The sequence below is a fragment of the Penicillium chermesinum genome (assembly GCF_028974085.1).
Source record: "Penicillium chermesinum strain IBT 19713 chromosome Unknown utg000005l:1.0-4115287.0:1.0-4118363.0, whole genome shotgun sequence".
Classification (NCBI taxonomy): Eukaryota; Fungi; Ascomycota; class Eurotiomycetes; order Eurotiales; family Aspergillaceae; genus Penicillium; species Penicillium chermesinum.
In genome coordinates, this window is record NW_026695315.1 from 2,533,191 (window position 1) to 2,561,139 (window position 27,949).

Below are 27,949 nucleotides of genomic sequence, written 5' to 3' on the forward strand. Positions count from 1 at the left end.
GAACACAACCAAAAAGGACAACATGGTGTAGCACTGAGCAACTGAAGTGATATCGATTCGACAGTCGGATTCGTAGCCGGACGGCATCTAAGCATTCCGGCGCTCCCATCGCACTGTAGCAGGCTGCATGGGCCTTGAAAATAGGGACTAGAAATCATGAAGCAGTCAGCAATGGGGGTTCCAATACCTGGATCTACCAAATCAGCAGACACATACCGCATAATCCGTCTCCGGCACACCCTTGCGGTCTTCGGGGTTATAGAAGCGAAACTCACGCACAAGCGTAGCAACGATAACCTGGAGATTTAAATACGCAAATTTCTCCCCAATGCAGCGATGTCTCCCTGCTCCGAACGGCAGATAAGGACTCTTAGTCCCCTTCGAGACGGCGCCATACCCGTAGTCCACCGTGTCGCTACTATCCTCGACTTCGACCCGGTCAACCCAGCGATATGGATCCCAAACCATCGCATTGGGGAAGTACGTCTCATCACGCGCAGTGACACCCGGCGAGGCAAGAAGGGTATGAGACGTAGGGATAACAAATTGCGTTCCAGGGATAGGCAGCGGGTTCTTGACCTTCCGCATGAGCGTGTGGATCGAGGAGTGGATCCTCAGGGTCTCTTTCACGACCGTTGCGTGTAGCGTTAGCTTGCTTATATCCTTGTACTGCAGAGGTGGGAGGTCAGCCCCAAGCGCGTCGACCTGCTCTTTGTACAAGGCCTCGGTAACTTCAGGCTGCGATGCTAGCCGTAGCATAATCCAGCAACTGATCGCAGATGACGAGTGCTGACCGGCCATCAACAGTGTGATCATCATGTGGGCTATTTCTTTGTCAGGAATAGGCTTCCCGTCTTTATAGACGCACTGCATCAGATTCGAGATCATGTCTTTGGTGGCTGGTGCTGTTGCTGCGTTCCGTCTCTGCCGGATGATGTCCAGATAGATCTCGCGCATGCGAGCATGGGCTTTGTCACGTTTGCGGTTGTGTGGGAGGGGCGCCCAGGGCAACATGAAGTTTATTGGCTGGAACCCCAGGTCTAAGTCATGGTAGAGGTCGGCAAATTCGGAGGTGAGCTTTCCGCGGACTTCATCACCTTGGAGGGTGCGTCCAGCGGTGAATATTGTTATCTCGGCCATGGCGGCGGCGAGGTCGACAGTCCCTGAGGATCCCTTAAACCGTCCGGAGGACTTGATATATTGAAGAACCTCTTCTTCAATCAGGGGTACGTAAGACTTCGAGGGCTTCTTGGCTAAGGCCAAACTTGACGAACTGTTGAGTGTGTGGGATTAGATGAACATTGCTTGATATGTGGTTTCACCCCGTCTCTCATACCTTCTTTTGTTCCATCAGCTTAGAGTTTGGACAGTCATACACAACGTCGGATCCAAAGACAGGCGTCGTGAATTTTCCGTATACTTCTTCTGCATTGACATCCTTGAGTTTCCCATTGAGGATGAACTCATTACCGTCCGTGCCTAGATAGACGGTAATCTTCTTTCCTAGGAGAATAAAGGTGAAGATATCGCCATGCTATTGTCCTGGTCAGCTGTGAATCAGGGGCAACAGCTTGGAGAGGGCGAAAGTTGCATGGTACAGATCCCAACATACCTTCTCACGACACTCGAAAAAGAACTTGTATGGATCAATCCCATATCTCACAGTGCTCCCAATGAACGGAAACCAATGAAACACCACTGGGGGTTCATTTCGACTATAGAAGAAGGTCTGATAGATGAGATTTGCGGCGACTGAAACGAAAACGATAGCAGACACATAGCAAGTAATATGCCAGATCTGAGTGACGACCAGCTGAGAGAGCTCCATGATTGTTGAAATGTCTTATTGAAATAAAACTTCAGAAATGTTCAAGAGCAGGATATACATGGACAGGGGTCAATCATAGGGACGCATTTCCACATTAATCATCGAGCGTAGATTGGCTCTAGTTAGGGCTCGAAGGGGGATCACGCCACGGATGGCCGTCCCGGAAGGCAGAACACCCGAGACCAACTGAATGTGTCGTATTTGAATTTGGACAATAGGCACTGCCCTCACTATTATATGTGCAAGTGCATCGTAGTGCATCTGGAAAAAAAAAAAAAAAAAAAATCGAAAATTGGAAACGGCTCGCCCATGCTGAAATACAATATACCCCCAGCGCCGGAAATTGCAATGGCTCCCATTGAAGCAAAGACCAAAAAGGAAGAAAGAGAAAGAGAAAAGAAGAAAGGAAGGAAGTCATTAACGTAGAAGAATGGTCAATTAACCAGACGTCGCTACTTCACGACTATCCCACATACGGCGGATCATCATGTCGGCTTCGCTCACGGGAGGATAGTCTTCCGAGTCGTTCTCCCCTGGGGGGCCCTGGACTCCTTCATCCGAGGTGGATAGAATACGATGTGAGGGGTGCGAAACCTTGGTAGTCGCAGTATCGGTGGATTCGCTTTGAGAGGCTGGGTCCTCAGGTGCAGAGGAGTGGGGATCAGGCAACTGAGATTTGGACTCGGAGCTCAACCCTAGCCGGTTCGGATGTCTTCCTTGCTGAAGGAGAGGGAGCGACGGGGCAGACTTGGTTGGCTTTCCCAATGCAGATCGTTGTTCAAGACTTAAGCCCAGCGCTTTGGAAGCCCCCGCTACAGCACGAAGCCGGTTGAAGCTATCGCCAGCGGGTGACTGGAATCGTCGCACCACTGACAGTTCCAGCGCGGCCTTTTCGTATGCCTTGCGAATCTGCCGCGTTTCGCTGTCTTGTCCGGGGACACCAGCCCGCGCGCTGCCATTAGTGGCCCTACCAGTATCAAAGCCGCCTCCGGCGCGTGCATTGTTGTTTGCCATATACGTAGAGTCGATAGCCGAGGGAGGTACAGCGTTAGACACGCCATGGCTGTCGGGTGGTGAGTTATTCAATGTAGCTGTCCGCTGCAGCCACATCTTCTGGTTGGTTCGGGAATTCTCAGCACGGCTAGGATGCGCTGGAGAACTCGTGGTAGCCTTTCCAGCACCGCGGTTCGGAGATGGGGGTGTTTGGGGATGATAGTGAGGGAGAAAAGACGATGGAGTGTTAGGGTCGGAATCCGTTCGTGAAGACGCATTCTGGCCAGCTCGGTTACTGGGTATAAATCGAGAAACACCGCCTTCCATGGAGGAAGAAGTAGCTTGGGTATGACTGCTCGGCACGCTTGCTGTGCCGAGATTTGTGGTAGAATAGTTACGGCGAGAACCACCATCCTTGCCGGCGAGAGAAAGGGAGGAATTGGTACGGTGGGCAGCATCTGATGATTTAGCCATGGCTGAGATGGAAGACATGGCAGGCGGCGCCTTTGCTGAAAGAGAAGGGCTCAGTAGCCGGCTTGCAATATCACTCGTCTCAACGTGGCTAGAGGCGGCTTCGGCGGCTGCGGCTGCTTCCTCTTCTGCTTCCTCCTCTGCGTCGGCCTGTTCGCGTGCGAGGCGGCTAGTAATCGAATCAGGCAAGCTAGTGGCACGAGGCATTTGCGGATATGGGCGCTTCACAAAGGTCAAGGGGTCGACTAGCACTTGCTGATTCTCGAGACTGGGGTTGGAAGGAGCAACAGAGTTGCGTCGTGTGCTTTCGGGAGACTGTGTCGTGTCTTCCCATTCGGCGTCGTCAGGTTCATATTCGCCAAGCTCGAACCCGACCGACTTCTTCCTTTCGGAACTCGTATGTGGACGATCTGCGGGGTTTATCTTTTTCTGAATACCCGAGGTGTTTCGTCGAAGGGCGGGCGTGGAGTAGTTCCTTTTCATCGAGCCCGGGCGTTGTTCATGCGCACCCTCCTCCCAGCGGATATGCGACTGTCCCTTGGGGCTTGCGATCGGGGTAGCGGGGGCGGACTTTTTGCGCTGGTGATGACGGCCAGTCGTCTCGGGTAGCTGAAAACGCGGGAGCTTATTTACGTTCTTGCCAGAGGAAGGATTACGGTGGTGGTTGCGACCGCCACCCACGACATGGGGTCGGTGTGGCTTATGATGTAGCGTTGACCTGGAGGAGTGGGATTCTGACAGCTCGCCTGAGTTGGACCGCGTGACAACCGCATGCGAGGAGACGGCGCGTCGGCCGAGGCCGGGGCGCTTGACAGGGACGAGTTGGTGTTAGGCATAGCGCCAACAAGGCAGGTTGCGCGGGTAATCGTAAATCAATGGGGATTGGTCGGGGCTGGAATGTATCACCGCAGCTGCAGGCGAGCAGACGGGAAGGGGGGGAAAGGCAACGAGCAACTGTCTCTACACCGCCGCACAGCCCATATTTCAGAATGTGGAACAAAGGCGGAGGGAGGTTGAGAGGAGAAGTTGAGAAGTCCCAGTATTTCGCTATCTCCGGCGATTGGGGGGGGAAGGCGCGGGTAATATTACGGGCCGGGAAAAAAGGGTGTGGAGACTCTCCAGGATTATCGTCATCTACCTGTTGGCCCCAGGCCGACCTCTACTTCTACGAATCTACCTTCATGGAAAAGAGCTTGTGATTAAACCACGGGAGTTTCTGAGGTATCATGGAGGACGGTATGAAAAATAACAAAAAATGGAGAAAGCTAAGGGGGGGAAGTCGTAAGCGGAACGCCAAGCACGAAGCAGCAACAAATGCTAGATATGCTACAGTTCAATCAGACTCTCCTCTACAGGAGCAGGTTGATGCGATGCAGGGGGCTGCACTTGGCTGACATTCGGGTAAGCCCCCGGTTGGCCAGTAGCCATCGGGTAAGACGGCTGGGCTTGGGGCTGGTAGTAGTAGGACTGAGGCGGGTACCCGGTTGGCTGCTGAGACGCTGGCACTCCAGCGGGAGGGCCCGTTGAATAAGGAGCTGACTGCGCTTGCTCAGGTGAGTGTGTGTCGGGTGCACTAGGCCCTGGAGGAGCACTGGGGAGATATTGTGAATCTCTCCGTGCAAGGGGAGAGGGCTGCCAAGAAGGCGTCTCTGCGGAGATCGGTGTTGCATTTTGGTCCAGTTGAGGGGCATATGGTTTGGCGGCTCCAACTGGTTCTGGCGCGGCATGAGGTGACGCGATAGCCCCATTAGGTGGAGGTGAAGATAGAGCAGGGTATGAGGTCTGGTTCCAAGTACTGTGTGAATCGGTTGTTGGTGGGGAGGGGTATGGAGCTTGAGAAGGGTATGCCGGGCTTGAAACACCTGCAGCCTGAGGTTCATAAGCCCCACGGTGCATCTGTGGAGGTGGATACGCAGAATTCGGGGGCTGAGATGTATCAGGTTGGTTTCCGTAGTAGAAGTTCTCGGCCCCGGCCCTTGCCTCGGCGGCTTGGGCTGGCAGGCCATGCATATTGGGATATTGAGGCATCCCAGGGGCAATCCCATATCCGAGATTCTGCTGCGAGTATGCGCTCGATAGCCGCTCCTCGAGCATTCGATCATAGTAACGTACGACGGTCGATAACTTTGCATGCAGATCTAGGAGAGTGTCTTTAAACTGGTCAGCTGGGAACGAAGAAGCTCCTTGGAAGATCGAACTCACCGTGTTTGCTCATGGTCTCCCCGTAGCTACGAGCGAGTTTGGGTCGGAGGCTCCCTATGCTGTCATAAAGTTCTTGAATCTGTGGCTCCCGCAGGATAGTGCCAGGGGGCTGGTGCTGTAGCCGATCCACAAGGGTGGAAAACAAGTGAATGTTCTCGGCTTCAACAGGGCTCAGCTCATATGGATTTTTGCTTAACGGAGCATGCGTGCTTGATGATTCTGGCTGGGTGTAGCTTGGCGAGGGGTTGCTCTTTAAAGCAGCAGCATGTTTCTGCTTATGCTCCTCCATATCTCGAAGTGAGGCCTCAATGGCAGCCTTGAGATCTGCGTCCTCCTCTTCCACGTTTGCAGGTCCTGGGGCTGGTTTTGCAGGCTCGGGAACATTTGCTTGTTGCGGCACATACCCCGACGGCCCTCGCCCTTCCGCCTCTTCCAGACTCATCTGCAACGCTCGGCGAAGGTCGTCGTCAAAACTGGTATCTGCCTTCGCCCCGCGGGGTTCTAAGGAGCTCGATTTCGTGATGGAGTGATTCTTGAATGCAGATCGGTCGGAGGAGATGGGATGATTCGATGCTTTTGATGTCAACTTGGTATAACATCCATCATCGACGCGCACGGGCTGTAGGATCCCGAGATGGGGTAATGGGATCGATTTGCTTGAACACTGCTGGTCAAAGACGTTTCCACAGTTGCGGCAGTGGTGTTTCCGGTTCATGAAGCTGAAGGCCGTCCGACATCGCATACATACGTCGGAGTCTATCCACTCGGGTGGCTTGCAAAAAGTCAGTCGTCCATGGTCCCCATAGAGGTCAAGGGGTCTTTTGAAATGAACTCACAGCATTGCTTTCAAGCATAGACCCACTCATTTCCGTCTTCGGAGGGAACTGGTATCCCTCATTTTGTAACTTGCGATAGGTCTCTCCTAAATAAGTCAAATCCATGCGCCCTTGTGCTGCCATCGCCCAATTCTGGATGAGTTCTAAGACTTTGCGCTGCACATCTGGATTGAGTGGAGCCGCTTCTGCTTTGAGTAAGGACACCAGATTATCCATGAACTCCCGAGAGGCGATCTCCGCTAGAAAGTGGGTTCCGCCATTCTTGACGCATGTATCGGTTAACTATGGACGGAGTAACCGGTCAACAATATCCTGGGTCAACGGGAGATATCTGATTCTGGCGACGAACCTTCAATGTTGCTAGCTGAATGTTCGGATTGCGATTTTCCAGCCGACGCTTCAAGGACTTCATAGCATCTTTAGGCTGAACACTTTTTGAACGGACCATATCGGAAATTTCCAGATTAAGTGAGATATCTTCCCTAATTGAAACTCAGTATTTCTGCCTGCGCAAGGGACTCTGCCGTGGATAGCCCGGCAAGAGTTGGGCATGAGGCGCGGGCGCGGGCCACTCACAGCGATGATGAAGTCGCCCGCTCGATCTGCTCATCGAGCGGGGAAGTTGAAGAGAACCAGCCTGCCATTTTGAACGACGGCTATAGCACAATGCAGTGCCTGCTGTCTGCCGAATCGAGGGGGAGAAGGAAGCTTGACGGGCTCTGGTTCAAGGATGAGATGGAGCTCCAGGCAACGCGGTTAGACTTAAGGCCACTGGCGTCATAGCCCGCAGCTGGGCGGTGAGAGCGGGATATTGTCACCCCAGACCCGCGCGGTTTCATAGAACGTTTTGTTGTCTACCTAATCCCTCCCTCGAGTGTTTTCCTTTCTGCTTTTCTAGACAATGCACTGAGGTCCTCCACAAGCCCCGCTGCCTCGATCATGCCCCCCAATGCAGCGACCCTACCCTCTCCTCCGAACAAACCACCGTGGAAGGACAGCCGTCCTTACTCGGTGGGGGGCAACATGGAATCCACCAGTGCAGCCTTCGCACTCAGCTCACTCCAGAATGGTTCGTTCCCCCAGCGGCCCAGATATCCACACATCAAAGACCTGCAAGATCAGGCTACCTTGTTGAGTGTTCAGAACTCTGCCTCGGTAAGTCGTTATAATCATCCATGGGGAACTTGTGGTAGGGCCTATACTAAACAGAATGCGCAGCTCGACGAACTATTACGAACAGCATCGGACGCTCTCGAACAATCGAAGCTCCTTGTGGATAGCGACATGTCCGATAAAGCTTATGTGCAATACCTGTGTGCTTCGGAGATCACAGTCAATACCATCCCCCACCATCCGGACTACGAAACATATGCAAACCAGCCGGTCTGGTACAATGATTTCAAAATGCTTATGCGAGCGGTTAGCTCAAAACAAGGTACAATGAACATGGTTAAGCTCGATATCATGGAAGACAACCGCAAAAGCAACATACAGCCCACATCATCTTCCGCGTCTACTTCTCCCACTTCACAAGTTTCTAGTCCTCCTCGAAGTGGGAGGGAAAACCGGGAACCCGGAAAGAACTCTATGAGGATGCCGAGTCCCACGCAGTTTCAGTGCATCTCGAATCCTCAGCCGACTTCGAATCGTATTCAAAACTCGACTGAAGATGTTCTAGCCCAACGCTTTGCCAAATTAAAAGCATCACCACCGCTCGAGAATGGTGGAGGCTCAAGAACATATATTCCATCCGCACCTGCTCTGCAGGCCTCGACAACCTACACCTCCAATACTCCTATGCATAGTTACAGCTCCCCCTTAGCATCTCCTCCTCGTCGGCCAGTTGGGCCACGAAGTATGGGATCTCCATCGGTCCCGAAGCCACCCCCAAAGCTTCCCCTCGTATCCTCTCTCCCCCGGGCTCCCGATCCCACTTACAGTCCAATCTACAGCATGACCTCACAACCCCCGCTAAACCCCCCTCGAACATCGACGGAGAGCACGCGACCAGTCAACCCACGGTATTCTCATTTTACAAACTCGCCGAGGGGCAGCCCAAGTCGTGGTATCCACAACCCCTATCAATCAACAACACCCAACGGTACAAACTCTGCTCGAGAATCCAGGAGCAATTCTCCCGATCTGCCATTTACCTCGACCGTCACTGCGCATGACCTTGTCGACTATTTGCGCAAATTCAATGTCCTCGTGGTTGATGTGCGGCCCCGGAACGAGTTTGACAGCGGTCACATATACGCCAAATCTATCATTTGTATCGAGCCAGTAGTTTTGAAGGAGAATGTGTCAGCCGAAGAACTGGAGGAGAGGCTCTTCATGTCTCCCGAATACGAGCAAGGGCTGTTCGAGCGGCGGAACGAGTTTGATCTTGTTGTCTACTACGACCAAAACACTGCTTCCAACAGCTATCTCGCAGGGTCGCCCGTGAGCACGTCGGCGCCGCATTTGAGAGCCCTTCATGACACCCTTTATGAGTTCAATGAATACAAGCCGCTCAAAGCTGGGCATCCCCCCGCCCTCCTGATTGGTGGGTTGGATGCCTGGGTCGACATTCTAGGAGCGCAATCGCTTGCCACCTCTGCGACGGCAGCCGTGATAGGATCCATCCAGAGCAGAAGGCCCGTTGCTCGTCCAGGGCGTCCCCTTGGCCGTGTCCCTACTATCGCCAGTGCCAACTCCAGCTTGGAGGTCCGCAAGCGAAGACTCCGCGAGTACACCCCCTTAAACTCCGAAGAACTCGCTGCATGGCTTGAAAGATCAAAGGAAGAGGAGATTGATACGAGCACATATCTTGAGGAGGAACCGCTCACGGAAGAACCACAGGAAGATTCAACTGATTCTCAGCACGATCCCTCCATGGCTCAGATTGTTCGCCGCTATGATGACTTTTTAAGACACGTTCCTGACCAGCATCACGTTCAGCAATCTATGGTGCAACCACAGCCCCCACAACCCCCACAGCCTCAAAAGCCTCCCCCAGTTCCTCCACTTCCCCCTAATTATGCAGCATCTGTTCCTGTAGTCCCCTCGCGGCCGCCACCGGCAGCTCCTCGGCCCAGCTACAGTGGGGTATCGGACGGACGGTTCGTTCAGCCACATGTGCAGCGACAGAATTCGGCGAATCGCGCTCCGCTGTACACACCCAGCTCGTCCCTTAGTCGACTCAAGCTGCCACGGACCGGTCTCCATAACTTCGGTGTCACCTGTTACATGAATTCTACCATTCAATGTCTCAGTGCGACGGTCACCATGAGCAAATTCTTCATCGATGATCGATTCCGCTACTACGTTCAGAAGAATTGGAAAGGCTCCCAGGGGGTCATGCCTGGGCTGTATGCCAATCTGATCCGGTCGATGTGGAAAAACGATGTGGAAGTGATCATGCCTACCTCGTTCCGCAACTTCTGCGGTCGACTAAACCGCGAATGGTCCATTGACCGGCAGCAAGACGCTAAGGAGTTTTTCGATTTTGTCGTGGATTGCCTTCACGAAGATTTAAATATCAATTGGAAGCGCACCCCGCTGAAACCGTTGACGTTCGCCCAGGAAGTCCAGCGAGAGCGGACCCCGATTCCTCAGGTTTCCAAGATTGAGTGGGATCGATACTCTCATCGCGAGGAGTCGTTCATTTCCTCTTTTTGCCGGCCAGCATGCCAGCCAGCTTCGCTGCACGACCTGCCAGCAGACCTCGACAACCTACGAAGCGTTCTACAGTATTAGTGTTGAAATTCCCCCCGAGTGGAACGGCCGACATCTATAGCTGTCTCCGAAGCTACTGTCAAGAGGAAATGTTGAGCGGCGATGAAGTCTGGAAGTGCCCGTATTGCAAGTGCAAGCGCATGGCCACCAAGCGGATCATGATCACCCGTGCGCCTCAGATCTTGGTGGTCCATTTCAAGCGCTTCTCCGCCTCCAAAACCCAAAGCGCTCGGAAGATCCATACGCCTATCGAGTTCCCTCTCCATGGTCTACTCTTGGATGAGTTCGTGATATCTTACCCCAATCCTCCGTCGGCCCCCGATGCTGCGGCACCGGCACCCTCGATCGGTGCCACGGAACCACCCTTCACCTACGACTCCTTTGCGGTCCTCCGGCATATCGGATCTTCTATGGGGAGCGGCCATTACATTTCCCTGATCCGAGATGCCCAGCGCCAATGCTGGCGTAAATTTGACGATGATCGAGTGACGGACTTCGACCCCCGGTCTCTGCGTGGGCGTGACCGGCTGCAAAATGACCAGGCGTACATTGTGTTTTATGAGCGGGTTCCAGCGAAATGAGCGATTTGGCTTTTCATGCGTTTTATTGGCTTTTATTTCCCCTCTCCTGTTCTTGGATGTTTTACTTTTTTTTTCTTTCTCTTTGTCTTTTTCTTTTCTTTTCTTTTTTTTTGGATATCCCCTTTCTGCATGTCACGATAGCCACGATAGAGAAACGGTGTGCATGTGAAGCTGTATGAACGCCGGCACGTTGAATAGACACAAGATCCCAGAACCTAGGCCAATGGCCTTTACGTAGCAACCGCGGAATACGTGCTCGAGGGACACGTCCCACTTATTCCGCAGCGGAAGCCGGGGTTGGCACCCGCACAAGCTTACAACCGAGGGCACCGGTTATGCAGGCCATTGGGGATAGCAATAGCCCGTCAACACGACTCGTAGAAGCCCGAATTCACCCATGACTCACTTTGCCTATGGTTATTTACGCAGTTTCTACCGCGTTCTATCGTGCGAGGAATTGTGCCAATCCGCCGAACCCGCCAAGGCTCGCTTTGTACCACCCCCCCCCCCTCAATAAGCAGCCGCTGATTCGCGGATCCCCAACCATGTCCGACCCTGGTGGCCGAGGACGTTCTATACAATGGCATTTAGATGAAGGCTAGCAAAGGAGGGACAGTACCCGCATCGCCACTGGCAGTAGCAGTAGCAGTAGCAGTAGCAGTAGCAGCGGTAGCCCCAATGTTTGGGAGCGGCATCGGATCTGGTAAATCACAATCGCAGGATAATAATCTTCAGGGCCCACCAGATAGACCGCCCTGCACCCGAATCGACCACCTGTTGATTGCTTCCTTTCTCATCTCTGGGTCCCTTTGCACATAAGTTCTCTTTCTCTCGTCCCTTGTTCTCTGTGAGTACCCCTGTTCGTCCCGCCTCAATCTCCCCCTCCCCCTATTGTTGATTTCCCGTTTGCTCTCGGAACTACCTAATTCCCCCTGCTCGTTCCCCTCTCGGACTCCGCGCCCCCAAGACCCTCCGCTGATCTAGCAAGGCCTCCCTCAGACCTCTACAGCCGCCCATTATGTCCGACTCTAAGGAATTCACCCTCAAGGAGGTTAGCGAACACGCCACCAAGAAGGACCTGTACATGGTCATCCACGACAAGGTCTACGACTGTACTAGCTTCGTCGACGAACATCCGTATGTGATTTCCTAGAAGCCCCAGGATCTGTCTTCTCCAGCATACTTTGCTCCTCCCGGTTCCCGGCCTCTCGCCCCGGCTGTCACGTTCGCGTGGGGAACGTCCTCCTGTCGCGAAAGCGTACCAGTCGCCCGGACCCGCGATCGGATCCACTCAGAAATCAGCGAGCCTCAGAATCTAGCTGCTAACACATTGTCCGCAGTGGTGGTGAGGAGGTCCTCCTCGATGTCGCCGGCCAGGACGGCACCGAGGCTTTCGAGGATGTCGGCCACTCTGACGAGGCCCGCGAGATCCTCGACGGTCTGCTTGTCGGCACCGTGAAGCGCATGGTACGTCTCCTACTGATGCATGATATATCGTATCCCATGGCAACTCTCTATGCCCGCACGGGATACCGCATGGAGTACTATGGGATCCGAATCATGTCGCAAATTCGTTCGTGGCCCCCGAATACCAAGTGCTAACTGTGCGATAGCCCGGCGATCCCGCGCCCAAGTCCCACGCTGCCCCCGCTTCCTCTGCCTCCGGCTCCTCATCCTCCGGCGGCTTTGGCGTCGGTCTGTACGCTGTCATCCTGATTGGTGGTGCTATCGCCTATGGCGCCTACAACTACATGCAGGCCCAGCAGTCTGCAAATTAGAAGGGGTCGTGGACTGACGTGGCCATGCATAATCAAAGGGACTGGGTTGGAGAAGCGGATGAAGAGGAAATGGACTAAAAGAGCAAGGGTTGCCCAAGCGGGGCATAATCATACTATTATTTCTTGGGTTATCTACGGTCTCTGTTGTTATTTTTGCCAGAACTTTCAAGATCGCTTTCAACATTTCTTACTTCTTTTGTTTTTCCTCACTGCGTCAGGCTGTAGTTTGTGATTGTGCTTCATAGTGAGTCGATCTCTGGCAGAAAGAGCATCCATGGTTTGCCCGACAAGGAAGCTTTCCTATCTGCGCCAGCGGTGAGTGGATCACATGCGTCTGCCCCTGCGAAGGTTCCATGAGAACGAAAAAAAAATGCCTGTTTCGGAGGTGGGGAATGAAATGCTTCTTTGGGCAACTTTTCCCGTTGCTGTGGGGGGGCACATACGATGTCGGTTATCAACTGATCTTCGAACAAAAGAACAAGATTGATATCCCGTTGGGCTCACCCGGCCTGATCTCTATTTACCGGGGTAAATTGCCGATCCAAGTGGTTTGAGATCTGATAAGATTGCGGTCAATTTGCATCTAAAAGACCCTTTCTCTATGCCGGATTTGAGGAATGCGGGGCCCGTAGGAACTGGCTTTCAAGCTACGGCATCAGTAGCCTAAGTGCGAAAACTATCCACTGCAATTACGACTGGGTCCGGCCAGTAGAAGAACTTGAATGTTATCCGAGCACGCTTTACATTATTTTGAGCTTCTATCACTCTATCCGCAACTCTATAAAATACACAGGAGATCATCAAGCAGACTTCAGGTCTACTTGAGCCATCCCTTAGGACCAGCCCAGTTGCCCTTCACCATGGAGTTAAAGTACACCCAGGGGAAGAAGTCCTTCTTAAGATGATAGAAGGCGCGGCGGGGAGTAGCCTGGTCCCAGCCGAACCAGTTGCCGAAGGTCTCCTTAGGCTCCGGTCCATACTTGAACTCCGCGAGGAGAACCTTGCCATACTCCGTCACCAACGGGCAAGAAGTGTACCCGTCATACACGGCGTCCGGCTGCTTGCCCTCCAGAACCTGCAGGAGGTTCCGAGTGAGCACAGGCGCCTGGGAGGTAACAGCAGCGGCGGTCTTGGAGGTCGGCAAGCTGGAGGCATCGCCTGCCGACCAGACATTAGCGAACTTCTTATGGCGGGTCGTCGCCTCGTCAACGTCGACGAAGCCGGCTTCGTTCGCCAGAGCGCTGTTCTTGACGAACGCGGGGGGAGCCCATCTTGGGCACCACGTGCAGGAAGTCGAATTCCTTGGTCACGGGTGACTGGCCGTTCGGCAGGGCGAACGTCGCCTTGTTGCCCTCGACAGCGACCAGGTCGTGCTGGAACAACGCGTTGACGCCGCGCTCCTTCTGCAGCGCCGTCAGCGCGGCATTGTACTTGGGCACGCCGAACATCACGGGGAGCCCGGTCGCGAAGCTGATATTGATCGCAGACGAGGACGGGTTGGCGGGGTTATACAGCCCCGCGCGCTTCCAGTAGTCCAGGGCGAGCCACATGATCTTCTGCGGGGCGCCGGCGCACTTGATGACGCCGGCAGGTTGGGTGAAGATGGCGGAGCCCTTCTTGAGCTTCTCGATGGAGGGGAAGACCTTGCTCACGCTGTCGTAGGTGAAGATCGAGGAGACGGGCGCATCCGGGTTGGCAAGAGCCTCCGGCAAGCCCTTGATGCTACCGGGGCTCACGGTGAGACCCGGTGCAACGATCAGCTGGTCATAGCCGAGCCTATCGCCGTTGGCGAGAGTGACGAAATTCTGCTCCGGAGAGAACGTGTCGACGCTTTGGCTGTAGAGCTTGAGCTTGGAGTCCAGCAATTGGTTCAAGGGGCGGCGAAGCTCTTCCTTGTCCTTGAGGCCTCCGCCCACCAAGGTCCACCCGGGCTGATAGTGGTGCCATTCCGCAGGGTCGACAATGGCAATGTCGTGTGCTGCGAATTTGCCGGATTTGAGAAGCTGGTGGCTGATAGCGAGGCCTGCAGAACCGCCGCCCACCACCACGATCTTGTGGTTGCGAGCCGCGTTGACTGGCGAGGCCATGGCAAAATTTCTGATGCTTGGCACGGCAGCCTGCATGTGCGCGGCTGTAGCTCTTCGGCAGAACATCGCTGCTAGGGGTTGCTGTGTTACAGTCCTACAAACTATAGAAGATGCAGGAGAGAAGAGAGGTGGTTGAAGGACGGAATGGGAGCCCCATATATCCCCAGTTTCTCTCTAGTGTCGGATGATGTGGTCGCCGGTAACGTCGCCCTTTACAAATACCGGCTTCGTACGGAGTACACTTTTTTTTTTTTTTGCTTTTTTGGGTTACCACCACCCTAATGAACAACCAGCACTCAGTTTACAGGCCACAATCAAAAAGACTTACCTCGTAGTTTAACCTGATTCAGTCAAGCCGAAAAGAGCTCCAGCAATCGCCGACTTGGTGGGCGATTCGGCGATGGCGATTCGGCGACCATGACTCGGAAATCCTGTGGGTCCATTCTTAAGCTTAAACCCTCCCATGCTTCAGATTGTCTCTACACTTGAACCGAACCTGTTTCTCCTCTCAGTTTTATCAAATGCTGTCTCTTCGACCTTGCATCAGCGGCAGCCGGCTACCAGTGGCGACGGGGCCTGTGCTGGTAGCAATCGAGGCCATCCCTTGCATCGTCAGCAGGCGAGCGCATGGTAATCTTGCGAGCCAGAGACAACATAGTTACGCCAGTCGACCATCGAGTGCGCCTCTGCAAGTCTCACAATTTCCGTCATGCTCGAAAAGGCCAATTGTCAAATCTCTTGTTCCACCTAGATGGCCAGGCAGCCGAGCGCTGCATACGGCATCGGCCACGCGCGAACCGGTAATACACCATGTCTTTGAAGCCAAAACTGGAACATGGCAGTACATAGTAGCAGACCCGTCTACACACTCCGCTGTCATTATCGATCCGGTCCTGGATTATGACCCGGCCACCCAGGAAATCACTACGCAGGCAGCAGATGGTCTCCTTTCACTTATCAAAGAGAAGGGATACACGGTCCAGCGTATACTGGAGACACATGCTCACGCAGATCATTTGACTGCAGCATCCTATCTTCAAAAGAAGCTGTCTGAGGCTCAGGGATTCAAACCACCCATTGGAATTGGCAAGCGCATCGGACAAGTACAGAATCTGTTCAGCCGCAGGTATGGCATCGACAAGCAAGAATACGACGTCGTGTTCGACAAGCTATTTGAAGATGACGAAGAGTTTTCCATTGGCGAACTCACCGCTAAAGCCATCCACCTTCCCGGCCACACGCCCGATCATCTTGGCTATCATATCGGAAGTATGACAAAACACCTCATTCCCAGAACATACACATACTTACCGGCATACAGATAACGTGTTCTGTGGAGATTCCCTGTTCCATGCAGACATCGGCACCGCCCGCTGCGATTTCCCTGGCGGCAATGCCAGAGACCTCTTTCGATCTGGTCAGAAGCTCCTAGCCCTTGACGAGCAAGTGAAGATCTGGCCGGGCCACGATTACCCACCTGAACCTCGAGGCTCGCCCGTGCCCTGGATGACAGTCGGAGATCATAAGAAGCAGAACAAGCATCTCGGTGAGGCTATTTCTGAGGAAGAGTTTATTGCGATGCGTGAAGAGCGTGATGCGAAGCTAGCTGCGCCGCGATTGCTTCATCAGTCGCTGCAGGTTAATATACGCGGCGGGCATCTGCCACAGGCTGGGGAGTCCGGACATAGGATGCTTCATCTTCCTTTGAAGCTGAATGGGTTGGAGTGGTAAAGGCATCCTGATCTTTGTAACCAGCAACTAGTATATCCTATTTTACTGCTTTGCACTGCTGCAATGCATTTGCCACCCCGCTCGATTCTTATCGAGATCGTTGCTCGGAATACCTGTAGCATTATGAGCCTATGAATGCTGCGATCTTGTCACAACCCGTTTCATGTAGGCTGCGAGTCGGTCTCCGGCGGCGCGGAGGGCCCGCGGGGGGGGCCTGCAACGGTCGGCGACTACATTACTATCTTCGTAGTTAGCACGCCCACATGGACATCAACACGCGGAGCCCCGGGGCTCTTCGGTGATTAGTTCGGCGACAACCGCTACCATTGAAGATGCTGTATAGTGCATCCATAGTAGTATTGACCTCTTTCAGTCGTACCCCTATTCCCCATTCCGAGGCCGTAGCAATACGGGCTTCACCGATCCCTACGAAGAAAAGCTCATATGCAGCCTCCGGTAGTGTCCAGTGTATGAATTCCCCCGTGCCTATGGCGTAATATTGAGATGGTAATACCCTTACGGTCCAGATCATGCCACTGTCTTTCGCCCGAGAGAAAGGCTTTCTCGCCCGAGTACTGATTTCTCGTCCGAGTAGAGACCGGGGGCCAAAATCGGTCGCCGATAGAGGTCAATAGCAACCATCTGTCTGATGTAAATGTCCAGGGAAGTGTTCGGCGACGCCTGAAAGATACAAACCAAGTGGTTCAGATTAACCTACTCCAAAGAGAGTCGGGGGAGACATAGAGTGCCCGTGGGTCAAACCAGCCAATCACATCTCGTTATTTCCGCGTTCGCGCAACAACAGCAGAGTGCGACGTCATAATGGATATCTGGACCGCCACACTAAGATTAGCGTGCCATATTTGACTGAGGAGACCCCTTTGATACGTAATAAATCGGTAGCCAGGGCCGCCATTCTGATATAGCATAGTCCCGGTAGATGTAGAAGGGTGGAAAATCCAGCATCAACAAACCAGACGCGCGGCCACGTGGGAAAAGCCGTGCAGAATCCAGAAATGCTCCCTCGGGAAGCATCGGCGACCTGGACTTCACAAATTTGTTAGAAAATAACACTCCCCGATTTCCCCCCAACCCCCCCACCTTTAGAGACGCGGCTGAGTTCCTGTACCTGGTCATCTTCGACCTGCGCCGACCTGCGCGGAAAATGGCCTCCCTAATCCGTCGTCTCATTCCAGCGCGGATCACCAACAACGGCTCCCAGCAGCGCGACCACCATGCCAACGAGCGCACTTTTCTCTCATGGACCCGCGCAGGCCTCGGGTTCGCCGCTATGGCGGTCGCTCTGGACCGCCTTGATGCCATTGACCGTGTCTTGAATCAAAAATTGGGACTGGGGTCCCCGGGCCCTCTGCTGCCTAATCAACATGTTCAACCCGGCCCTATCAGACATGGTCCAGCCCAGGGCAAGACGTCTGCGGCTGCGCCCTCAGCTGCTGAGAGCCAGGCACCCAGTGGCCTCCAGAACCAGATTTCTATGGCGCACGTGTGCCAGTTGCTCGGCGTGTGGTCTCTTGGCTATGGGTTCTTCCGGTACTGGTCCATGCGACGATATCTTCTTATGGGGCAGTTTGTACCCGCGTTCTGGGGTCCTGTGTTGATGACCACGGGAAGCTTCGTTGCATTCATGGCTATGGGGTTGCAGATGGACCGGAGGCATGCAACAGCAAGTTGATTTGCGAACCTGCTACGTGGCTAGCTCTCTTGGTTGGTGATGTATAGATAGTATAGAGATAGAGAGATAGACAGAGACAGAGACATAGATGAAAGAGAGAGTACAAGCAATTCCGAATTCTGCTCGGTCACTAGAAGCTTGAATTTGATCCATCGGAGGTGCCGAACTAGTAGCACGCTTCTCGCTCGAGAACTATATCCCCACTGAACATGCCTAACGCTTGGCATAGCATCTGCATGATGTTGTCCTCTGTTCTTCTTGAATGATCTTCCAATAAATCATAACACCCTCCTTCACGCCAACACAAGATCCTATCCCATCCACCTACTTCCACTGTCCAGCATTCTCAACTCCATGGGCCACCCGTTTCGTCCCATCTTCCAGCCCGGTTCCCGCGCTGTTCAGCGCATCCCCGACGGGCCTGCCAGCGCTTCCTGTGGCGCCGCTGATCGTGTCGCCCACGCCGCGGGTAGCTGCGCCGGTCACGCCGCCGACAGTTCGGCCGACGCCGCCCACGGTGTTGCCAAGCGTTGATGTGACGAATTTGGCAGCACCAGTGACACCGGAGTCTTGAGAGCCGTTGACGGGCATCGGGTGCGTTGGCTGAGGGTACTGGGATATATTGGGATATATTGGGGTTTGGTGGAACTGGATAGTATGTTCGAAGGCCTTGAAAGAGGTAGGTCTGTTGTGGAAAGGTGGAAAGTGAGGTCACTACCTAGCACAATCGCCATTCATATACCCAGCAGTACATGCTGCCACGGATGACATCACGGTGTACGTGCGATGTGGTGGCTGTTTCAGGGAAATTATTGGCATGTCGAGACTCGGATGTCACTGGCCGGAGGAGCCAACGCCACCACCACGTGGCTTATGCTTAATCTAATCAAGAGCTAAATGTGCCCCCACCTAATATAAATTCGGTGTGTTGGTGGTCGATTCTCGAATACGGATCTCGGAGATGAGCTACAGAGAAGCTACAGAGAAGAGAATCATTCTTTTAGAAACGGGAAAAGCTATACAAACCATGCTCATATGGCTCAAAATCACAAGTAAACACAAGAATGCCCCTGCTCCTCGCTAGCGGGAGAGACGGTGTATATGCCCAGGTGTAATATGTGCTGTTGTCCGCCTTCGCCTAAACAGACCAGATATTCAAAACAAAATAAAAGGAAAAGGAAAAATTAGAAAAGGAAAAGCAAAACGAGCCAAAGAACCGAAGGAAAAGCCAGGGGCAAAAGCCTATCACCGGGAAGAGCCGTTCAACCCGTTCTGCACCGCCTCCAGAATCATGTTCTTGGCTTCTTCCAGACCGGCAGAGCTGCCTCGGATCTCAATGGCCTCGCCACGCGCCTGATCCTTGGGCACATTGATGCGGCATCCAGTCTTTTTGCGAATCGCGTTGATCTGGCTACCGCCCTGGCCGACCACGAAACGGTAGGTCTTGGGGTCGGGCAGGATCAAGTAGCCCGTGGCAGACTGCTGTGAGGCAGCTGCGATGGCCTTCTCGATCGCAGCACGAGCCTTGGCAACGTTCTCTGGCGAGCCAGTGAGCACCCAGGGGAAAGGCGTAGTGTCAGCGTTAGCGGCATTGCTATTGTCGATCACGTTCCAAGAATGAGCATCCGCTGACTCGCTAGGGTCGTCGGTGATCAAGGGAAGAGCGGTTCCGTTGGAGCCGCTGCGAGTCTCCTCGGCAACGGCATTGCTGGGAACGGCCTTGCCAGCGTGGTCAACGGTGACCTGGTGGTCACTGCGGAGGCGACGGAAGAAAGCGCCGTTGTCAGCAACAGCGTGGTGCAGGTGAGTAGGCACAAAAACGGTCTCTGCATGCTGCTGCTTCAATAAACCCTGGATGTGCTCCTTCGCCTCGGCCACGGCTCCGCTAGGGCCCTTGAGCTTCACATCGGTGCGGCCGGAGCCCTGCTTGGGAATATCCAACGTCACGTTGAACTTGGACTCGATCCCACGACGGGTCTCACCGCCGCGACCGATGAGAAGCCGGTGTTGGGCAGTAGGGACATCCAGAGCCTCGGTAACTTGGTCTTCCCGTTCCTTGACAAATTCTTGAATAGCCGCAATGATGTTATCCACGATCTGCCCGTTGCCCTCCAGGCGAATCGTAGATTCAGTGCTCTCGGGGCGTGGGAAGCGGACGATGCGAGCAGCACTGCCATCGTTAGGACCACCAGCGTCAACGACAATCTTGCGAATGTTTGCACCTAGAATTGAATCAGCAAAAGGAAAAGACAGTTAGTCGGATTGATGAAAAATCATACCGCCGCCACCAATAAGGGCCTTGTGATACTTCTTGTCAACTTCGATAGATTTAGTGACAGTAGCATCGAACTCGGAGGCCCGTTGCTGCAGGATCTTCTTGGCCTCCGCCACCTGCTGCTTAGTACCCTTGACGCGAATCTGGACACGGCCAGATGCGTCCGGTGCATCGTTTGCACTGGGAACATCAATCTGAGCCCCAGTATCGGCACGAAGCTTGTCCATCTCACGGCCACGTTGACCAATTAGGGAAGCAACCTGGCTCTGGGCCACAGAAACCGTAGCGGTGTGGGAATGGTCAGTGACCCATTGGAGGAGACTGAGAATCTCATCGCGGGCAGAGTCAGCCCCCTTGCTAGGGCCCTTGACGAGAACCTCGTCAACGGCCTGCTGAGGGCGGGCACGCGAGCCGCCAGCGTCACTGCCATTCTCAGTGACAGATTGGTCATCCGCAATGACAGTGGCACGAGGGAACTGCACTCGGACATTGTAACGGTCCTGCAGACGGTTGACCTGGTTGCCTCGCTGGCCGATCAGCTCACGGTGGTACTGGGCGGGGATCTTGAGAATGTGAGTAGTCTCATCCTCGAGCTTCTTGCCCAGGTTGATGATGCGCATGCGAGTGGCATCGGCCTTGGCCTTGGGGCCCTTGACCTCCACCTTGCCATTTTCAACCTTGATGTCGACATCGAACTCTTCACGCAGCTTGTTGATGTTTTCACCGCGCTTGCCAATGAGGAAGTTGGCATACTTCTGAGGGAAGTCGAAGCTGACGGTGTATCCACGCTCCAGGTCATCCTTCTCCTGCTCGACAACGAAGGCTTCAAGCTTAGCAGCAAGCTCGGCCACCAGGCCAGAAGGACCGCGAAGAGCAACGTCAACCTGAGTGCCCTTAGGTTCTCCGATGATCGCACGCACAGGAATGCTGTCAGCGCCCTTGACATCCTGCTCCCGGATGATGAACTTTCGTGCCTTCTCCTGGTATTTCGCAGGAATCGAGACAGTCTTGGCGACAATGTCGAGCTGGTCTCCAAGGGCACTCAGCAAGTACTCCTGAGCCGCCTGCAAGGACTTTTCGAAGGCAGCAACATCCGCCGGGGAGGGGCGCTGTCTGGGGACCTCAAAGTTGGCAGCAGAAGCGGAGGGACCCTCGTACACAAGCACAACTTCAGGGCTGTCGATGTCATCTGGGACCAGAAGGTGTACGCCGTAATCACCCTGGAGCTTACTGGCACTGCGAGAACGCAGGTAAGGGTGGAAGTACGGGTCCACGGGAATATGACGGAGACGAGATGGGGGATGGGCTTGGATAAGGTTCATAATGTCTGAGCGGGCGCGGATAGTGTTCTTTCCATCGCGCGAGTACACCTCCCAAGTGACAGGTCCATCGAGGCTCGGGGAAGAGCAATGCGAGCATCGTAGGCCGCCTCCAGCTGCTGGATGATCTGGCGGCGCTGGAGATACTGAGTCAAAGCACGCGCGTGGGCGTGTGGGCCAGCAGGACCAGCGGCGTGTTGGCGGGACAAGTCAATGCTTGCCATCTGCATGCTAGTAGCAAGTTCCATCGCATGGTTAACACCGGCCTCGATCTGGTCCACAGGACCAGTGATGGTCAAGAACTCGCTGTCATCCGATGGGGAGGAAGGACAATTGCACAGCCAGTCCGGGCTAGGAACTCGTGCAAAGCATCGGCTTCGCTTCCAAGAATAAACTGGTGCTGACCGCGGTTGATTGCCAACTGGCGAAGAGTCAACTTCTGTTGCAGCTCGGCTGCCAGCCTCTCAATCTCCGCGCGAGCTTCCTGAGCTGCGGCCCGCTCTCCAGAGATAACAATGTGCTTGTCGGGAACTGCAACAAATTGCACCTGGCCGGGGTGAGCTTCCTGGGGAGGGGGCTGGGTAGTCCAAGTATCGTATCTTGGCACATGAACCTGGGCCTTGGTACGCTCCTCAATCTCCCGCAGAGCCGAATCGTGAGGACCAGCAAGGAAGGGGAAGAACTCTGGAGGAATTGTCTTGAGTCTGAAGTTCATTCCTGAGCTGCGCTCCTTCACGATAGCTTCGATCTCTCGGCGTGCCATCTCGGCCGCCACCGCGTCACCTTCAATCAGAACGTCGATGGTGTCATTCTCGTCGTCGTCGCCAGCCGCGTTATCGTCAACCCGGGGAACTTGGACGCGAGCGCCGGTGCGGTTTTGGAGGTCTTGGACAACCGCACCTTGACGACCAATAATGTGGGGACGAGCGGAGGCAGGAATAGGAACACGGACAGATTGCTGGTACGTGAGGGGTAAGTGAGAAAGCCCAATCGATGCAATTCTATTATGGTTTGTCAACTCACCTTGGATCCAACCTGCTGGGCAACCTCTCTGAGAGCCTGGCGGACAGACTCGACAGAGCCCTTTCCTTCGAAAATCACAGATCCACCGGGGCCACCGCGCATTTCCACGTTGGCCTTGGACTTGCGAGAAATATCGCGGAGAATATCTTTGAGCGGCTTCTTCAGTTGGCCACGAGGCTGCATCTGGGAGGGGACGAGTCGGAGTTGCTCCATGTGCTTTCCTGGGAGCGACATGACGCGGGGGGATTTCTGTGTCCAAGTCAGCGAAACCTTATCCCCTCCTATAATATTCTTGATCCACATACCCAATGACTTGGCGGGCTGGCCATTGGCGACACCTGCGGCCGCTGAAGGCTTCTTCGCTCCCCATGTGGCTGCAGCGGGGGCAGCGGGCTTAGGTCCGCTACCCAGCGCTGGGAACAGCTCCTCCGATTGCACATCGAAAGCTGGCGATCTCTTGGTGGCGGGCTTAGGCACGGAGGCAGAGCTGCCGGACTCTTCGGGCGTGGCGGACTCGAGGGCAGAGACAGACGGAGAGTTGGCAGATGGGGGCGGATGCTTGAGGTCTTCTTCATCCACTACCTCCTCCACAGTGGGATTGTGGGCATCGTGTTGAGCCGCAAGCTTGGCGGCAAGGGAGCTTGACGCGCCGCCATTGGCAGTCGATGTTTCAGCAGACATGACGAATATGCGCGATGGGTTTACGAAGTGGAAGCAAGACGAAAACTAACGAGAAACCCACGGAAAGCCAATCTTTCAGTGGCAGGGAAAATTAGCTAAAAGAAGAAAAGCAAAACAAATGACCGATAGGAATTGAGCATATCGAAGAGATAGAACAGAGGTAAACCTTCACTTACCAATAGCCACTGGATAACGATAAATGGGGTGTTGAGATGCCCGGAGACTATTCCGCAGAAGAGAGCGGAACGATATGAACTGGACAATCCGCACACCCAGAAAAAAAAAATGTACAAGCCCGAAGGCAAGACCCCGAAAGAAATAGAAAGAGGGGGAGATGAAGGGGAATGAGGATAGAGAGGTGAGGTGAGGAGCGGAACCCCAGAGAAGTACACAAAAGGCAAAAGGCCACTTCGAGACTCCGGGGGAGTTTTCTCCCGGCCCCGAGACCTGCGTCTCCACACAGCGTTCGTACTGCTTAGCCCCCTTTTAATTCTGGTATGAACAAGCTCATCTTTAGGGCTCCGGGTTATATTACATTTGTCACAGTGCGTTTGGCAGGGTCCGAGTGTTTGGGATTACTAGGCTTGGCATACTACGTAACTTCACTTGAATGATACAATCATGTTCGCCGAGTTCAATCAATCACTAGCAATCAACGCATACTGGTAATATTATGTGAGTAAATACAATTGGCTCTTATTGGGGCTTCGTTTATGTCTCTTATCTTCCTTCATCGTGCTATTTTAAGCTCTTGCCACGTACTGCTAGCGGGACTGTATTAATTAGAACCTTTTCTTTGCCACCTCTAAGAACCAGCTCATCCGAAGAAACAAGCTCGGGTAGGCCCTCAAGAACTATTGACAAAATGTAAATAGGGTTCAATTGGTATTCGCCATGCAGCAAATGCCACCTGTTATGCGGCCCATTTTGTGTACGACTCCCTGCTCTGATACTAAATTTATTGACATGCCCCACTATAGGCACGTGATGCCGGTGGGAGCAGTGTGTTTAGAAATATCTCCGGGCCTCGAGAACAACAGTATGATCCCCCTGCCATCCGGACACTCAAATGCATACCATGGTCTACAATCAAACACCTATATCTACTCAAAAAACATCCCCTAAATAGGATATAACGCTACAGATATATCTCCCATCTAAGGAAAATAGGTAAGACAGATGCTAGAATTAGAGCCAGTTCTCTGTACATTCTCAACTAAGCTCCCAAGTCGTGCTACCAACTCAACTAAAAGGGACATTCTACTACTAGTAGACAGATACGGCCGGGTTTGCGGCTGAGCTCGCACCAGCGCCTCCATCCATTCCCAGCCGTGAACCATTGTATCACACTGGATTGTCGTACGGAAATTTCCACTCCTGCTTGTTCAATCTGCGGGAAACGACAAATTTCGTTTGCAAAACATAGCTTGAGGCCAAGCAAAGGTTCATTGGTATGGAGGATTGATGAGCAACAGCCTCAGAGGAAAGCATCATATCAGTGCCAGTGGACGAGCTGTAGCGTAGCATTTTCAAGGTGAGACAGATACTAGTAGCCATGAGAACATGAAGCCAGGAGATTCGATGGCATATATAAGCAGCAAATGCTCAAACAAGATACATGATCCGGAAAGGCCAAGAAAATCCTGATATAGTTTGGCTTTGCGTCGAATTCCCCGATCGCAGTGGGAAGAGCCGATCGGCCGTGCGGCGTGGCCCGAGCCCGCTATGCCTCGCAGCACATTTTCCGTGTCTGGCAGATATCGCGATAACGGGCTATAGGTTGTTGCTCGCTGATTACACCCTGGCATTTATTATGTTCCCTCCTTTTCATCTTCAGCATATCGATAACCTATTTGCCTCCTGTAGCTTCGGGCCTGTGGTGTAACTCGTGCTGAATCTCACAATGGCTCAAGACAATCTACCAGATGTGTTCACGATAGCGGAGCTTGAAGAGGCAGGGTCAGCCAAGCTTCCCAAGCAAGTCAGAGGTACACCATTCGAGAGGTGCAGTGTCGAAGTCACACCATGGAAGCTGACAACAGTCAGAGTATTTCAATGAGGGCGCCGGCGATCTAATCACGTAAGGACCAGACAATGCATCGACTGACGAGAAATCAAGCTGATCAGGGGTGGCTTCAGGGTCCGCGATAATTCGCTTGCCTTTGACAAGTTCAAGATCCGACCACGCATTCTGACAGATGTCGCCAACGTCGATACTTCGACAGTCTTTTGCGGCACCAAGGTGTCATTGCCATTCGGATTCTCGCCTGCTGCAATGCACTGTTTAGCTCACCCAGACGGGGAAAAAGCAACGTCGCGGGCAGCTGCTGCTTTCAATATCCCAATGGGATTATCCACTTATTCCACTGTGTCGCTGGAAGATGTTATCTCGGAGCGAGGGAATTCAAACAACCCGTATGCATTTCAGCTGAGTATTTTCAAGGATCGCAGCATGACATTGAATTGGATAAAACGAGCAGAGAGTAAGGACTTTTTTTTCGTAGGGAGTGCGCAGTGGCACATTCTAACCTGTGAACATACAGAAGCTGGCTATAAAGCACTTTTTATCACAGTCGATGCACCGGTATTAGGAAACCGCGTGGGCGAGAAGAGGAATCATTTTAAGCTTCCCGACCATCTATCGCTCGCCAATTTACCCGCGGGGGCCAACAGCTCACACCATCACCCTGGCCGGGATGCGAGCAACTCATGGGCAAGTTGTATTCCTTGGGTAAAAGAAAACACGAAGTTAGAGATCTGGCTGAAAGGAAGTAAGCTGAACTAAACGTGATGATATGGAGAACTTTTTGCTCACGGCCATAGTATATTCACCCGAAGATGTCCTTCGAGCCATCCAATATGGGCTCAATGGGGTAATCATTTCGAACCATGGAGGAAGACAACTAGATGGAGTCCCCGCAACGATCGATGCTCTGGGTGAATGTGCACCAATCGCAAGCGGCCGCCTCAAGATCGCGATAGATGGAGGAATCCGCCGCGGAACTGACATATTTCGTGCTCTGGCCTTGGGCGCGGATTTTTGCTTCATGGGACGCGTTCCTCTCTGGGGATTGGCTGTAAGTAAGATCACTCGAAACGCATAACATCAACTTACCGGCCATCTTCTAGTATAATGGGCATAAAGGCGTTGAGCGTGCAGTGCAGATACTTGAAGAAGAGCTGAGGAGCACAATGGCACTTGCAGGGTAGAGTTTCCTTGAGCTATATCGAACGGCTGCCCCGTAAGACAGAACTATATGCTGACACAGGTCTAGGTGTTCCTCTGTGAAAGAGATATCAAGAAGCCATCTCTCTGTTATCGGAGCTAATGGACTTTTGTCAAAGCTCTGAGTGTTTGAAGAGGGAACCGGACTGGGTTCATCGATTCGTCCAATCTATGCAAAGTGAAAGCAACGTCTATAAAAAAAATTATTCTGTTCTCTGACTGAGGCCCCCCTAAACTATTGCAAGTAGATCAACACCATATGATATCAAAGATAACGAAGGGAGTCTGCTGAGAGGAGACGAGACTTCATTTGTCGCAAGCCCCCTCAAGAGCCCAGGAAGCGAAAAATAAAAGAATAGAAAAATAGAAGAAGAAAAACAGAAAAAAGAACATTTTCAGCTTATTTCAGCTCATTTAGATTCTGCAGTGGCTGCAACTTGAAGTCCGTCCTCAATTTCCTTTTACACACAGCTGTCCTTACTTCAGGAAGCTCCCGTTCGTCTCTTCCAGAATCATGTCATACTCTGGCACAAACTGCATATACAGGACCTCCGGTCCTCCACCGTTCGTCTTCGTATATTGAGCAGTCTCATCATCTATCAGCTTTTTGGGGATCCCATTAGCAGCCGCTGCCTCTACAAGCAACTGTGCTTCACAGGCCTGCTCCAACGCAGTGAAAACCCCCACGGCTTCCCCAATGGTTGCGCCAGTTGACATGATCCTGCCAACAATTAGTGATGCTGGTCACTGTAAGATAATTGGCTTTCCTTACCCATGATTTTGGAGAATAATATTCTTCTTCGTTGGACCCAAACAAGCTGCAATATTCTCGCCCTCCTCTGCAGCATGCACAATGCCCCGAACTGTTCATAAACTGCCAGGTCGTTGTAAAAGTAGCAAGAATCCTGGTTCAGCATTTCGATAGGTCTTCCGAATGCCGACCACGCCCTCCCATACGGAGAGTGGGTATGAATAGCTGCATTAATATCTGGGCGCGCTTTGTGCAAGGCAGAGTGGATCATGAACCCGGCTTTGTTGACCCTATACTTTGTGGGGGTGAGAGCAACCCCTTCCTCGGTCACAAGGATCAAGTCGCTCACGGTTATGCTGCCAAAGTGCTTGGAGTAAGGATCTAAATCTGGCTTAGTACTGAAAGATCCCAGGGGATCCAATCTACTTACTTATCCAAAAGCAGTCGGGCTGCACTGGATCACGGAGACTAATATGTCCACCAGCGCCGTCATTCCAACCGAATTTCGCAAGCATGCGAAATGCTCCAGCCATGTGCGCTTTTGCCCATTTTCGCTCGGTATATTTGTCTGTAAACACTGGAATAGCATGGTTTTTGGTGAAGATTGGCGATGTCTCCTGCGTGGCTGGAACTGTTTCTACCTGCGAGGTTGTTTGTGACATTGCGAGACAGGTTGGGTGATGATGGGAATTTCCGTTTCTACGGCCCAGAATGAATTTGAGCTGACCTTACTGGGTCTTTATGAGCGGGGTCGAGA

General features: G+C 53.1%; 12 protein-coding genes across 12 annotated transcripts; 5 read left to right on the forward strand and 7 right to left on the reverse strand.

Annotated features, from left to right (window-relative positions):
* Window positions 1-87: 87 nt before the first annotated feature.
* On the reverse strand, window positions 88-1,828 carry N7468_007116 (cytochrome P450; the record flags this gene model as incomplete). The annotated part of the gene is made up of 5 exons (XM_058476412.1): window positions 88-147; window positions 217-1,163; window positions 1,231-1,273; window positions 1,337-1,534; window positions 1,613-1,828. 5 exons carry the CDS (start codon window positions 1,826-1,828, stop codon window positions 88-90), a joined length of 1,464 nt encoding a protein of 487 aa, XP_058329302.1.
* A 438-nt stretch (window positions 1,829-2,266) lies between these two features.
* On the reverse strand, window positions 2,267-4,128 carry N7468_007117 (uncharacterized protein; the record flags this gene model as incomplete). The annotated part of the gene is made up of 2 exons (XM_058476413.1): window positions 2,267-3,901; window positions 3,949-4,128. The coding sequence occupies 2 exons, from the start codon at window positions 4,126-4,128 to the stop codon at window positions 2,267-2,269; spliced, it is 1,815 nt and encodes a 604-aa protein (XP_058329303.1).
* Window positions 4,129-4,618: 490 nt separating this feature from the next.
* vps27 (ESCRT-0 subunit protein VPS27) lies at window positions 4,619-6,974 on the reverse strand (the record flags this gene model as incomplete). Its single annotated transcript, XM_058476414.1, has 5 exons — window positions 4,619-5,442; window positions 5,495-6,266; window positions 6,331-6,612; window positions 6,680-6,812; window positions 6,907-6,974. The coding sequence occupies 5 exons, from the start codon at window positions 6,972-6,974 to the stop codon at window positions 4,619-4,621; spliced, it is 2,079 nt and encodes a 692-aa protein (XP_058329304.1).
* A 295-nt stretch (window positions 6,975-7,269) lies between these two features.
* N7468_007119 (putative ubiquitin C-terminal hydrolase) lies at window positions 7,270-10,628 on the forward strand (the record flags this gene model as incomplete). Its single annotated transcript, XM_058476415.1, has 3 exons — window positions 7,270-7,485; window positions 7,549-10,061; window positions 10,109-10,628. The coding sequence occupies 3 exons, from the start codon at window positions 7,270-7,272 to the stop codon at window positions 10,626-10,628; spliced, it is 3,249 nt and encodes a 1,082-aa protein (XP_058329305.1).
* A 1,018-nt stretch (window positions 10,629-11,646) lies between these two features.
* On the forward strand, window positions 11,647-12,406 carry N7468_007120 (cytochrome b5-like heme/steroid binding domain-containing protein; the record flags this gene model as incomplete). Its single annotated transcript, XM_058476416.1, has 3 exons — window positions 11,647-11,765; window positions 11,969-12,095; window positions 12,242-12,406. The coding sequence occupies 3 exons, from the start codon at window positions 11,647-11,649 to the stop codon at window positions 12,404-12,406; spliced, it is 411 nt and encodes a 136-aa protein (XP_058329306.1).
* An 817-nt stretch (window positions 12,407-13,223) lies between these two features.
* N7468_007121 (sulfide quinone reductase) lies at window positions 13,224-14,559 on the reverse strand (the record flags this gene model as incomplete). Its single annotated transcript, XM_058476417.1, has 2 exons — window positions 13,224-13,647; window positions 13,724-14,559. The coding sequence occupies 2 exons, from the start codon at window positions 14,557-14,559 to the stop codon at window positions 13,224-13,226; spliced, it is 1,260 nt and encodes a 419-aa protein (XP_058329307.1).
* A 455-nt stretch (window positions 14,560-15,014) lies between these two features.
* N7468_007122 (MBL fold metallo-hydrolase) lies at window positions 15,015-16,224 on the forward strand (the record flags this gene model as incomplete). Its single annotated transcript, XM_058476418.1, has 2 exons — window positions 15,015-15,762; window positions 15,815-16,224. The coding sequence occupies 2 exons, from the start codon at window positions 15,015-15,017 to the stop codon at window positions 16,222-16,224; spliced, it is 1,158 nt and encodes a 385-aa protein (XP_058329308.1).
* Window positions 16,225-17,389: 1,165 nt separating this feature from the next.
* Window positions 17,390-17,917, forward strand: N7468_007123 (uncharacterized protein; the record flags this gene model as incomplete). Its single annotated transcript, XM_058476419.1, has 1 exon — window positions 17,390-17,917. One exon carries the CDS (start codon window positions 17,390-17,392, stop codon window positions 17,915-17,917), a length of 528 nt encoding a protein of 175 aa, XP_058329309.1.
* Window positions 17,918-18,241: 324 nt separating this feature from the next.
* N7468_007124 (uncharacterized protein) lies at window positions 18,242-18,508 on the reverse strand (the record flags this gene model as incomplete). The annotated part of the gene is made up of 1 exon (XM_058476420.1): window positions 18,242-18,508. One exon carries the CDS (start codon window positions 18,506-18,508, stop codon window positions 18,242-18,244), a length of 267 nt encoding a protein of 88 aa, XP_058329310.1.
* A 654-nt stretch (window positions 18,509-19,162) lies between these two features.
* Window positions 19,163-23,215, reverse strand: N7468_007125 (putative RNA binding effector protein Scp160; the record flags this gene model as incomplete). Its single annotated transcript, XM_058476421.1, has 5 exons — window positions 19,163-20,139; window positions 20,197-21,498; window positions 21,561-21,869; window positions 21,917-22,469; window positions 22,535-23,215. 5 exons carry the CDS (start codon window positions 23,213-23,215, stop codon window positions 19,163-19,165), a joined length of 3,822 nt encoding a protein of 1,273 aa, XP_058329311.1.
* A 1,903-nt stretch (window positions 23,216-25,118) lies between these two features.
* Window positions 25,119-26,425, forward strand: N7468_007126 (alpha-hydroxy acid oxidase; the record flags this gene model as incomplete). The annotated part of the gene is made up of 6 exons (XM_058476422.1): window positions 25,119-25,203; window positions 25,262-25,295; window positions 25,355-25,698; window positions 25,759-25,986; window positions 26,039-26,292; window positions 26,345-26,425. 6 exons carry the CDS (start codon window positions 25,119-25,121, stop codon window positions 26,423-26,425), a joined length of 1,026 nt encoding a protein of 341 aa, XP_058329312.1.
* A 493-nt stretch (window positions 26,426-26,918) lies between these two features.
* On the reverse strand, window positions 26,919-27,854 carry N7468_007127 (L-fuculose-phosphate aldolase; the record flags this gene model as incomplete). Its single annotated transcript, XM_058476423.1, has 3 exons — window positions 26,919-27,181; window positions 27,214-27,573; window positions 27,623-27,854. 3 exons carry the CDS (start codon window positions 27,852-27,854, stop codon window positions 26,919-26,921), a joined length of 855 nt encoding a protein of 284 aa, XP_058329313.1.
* Window positions 27,855-27,949: the final 95 nt, after the last annotated feature.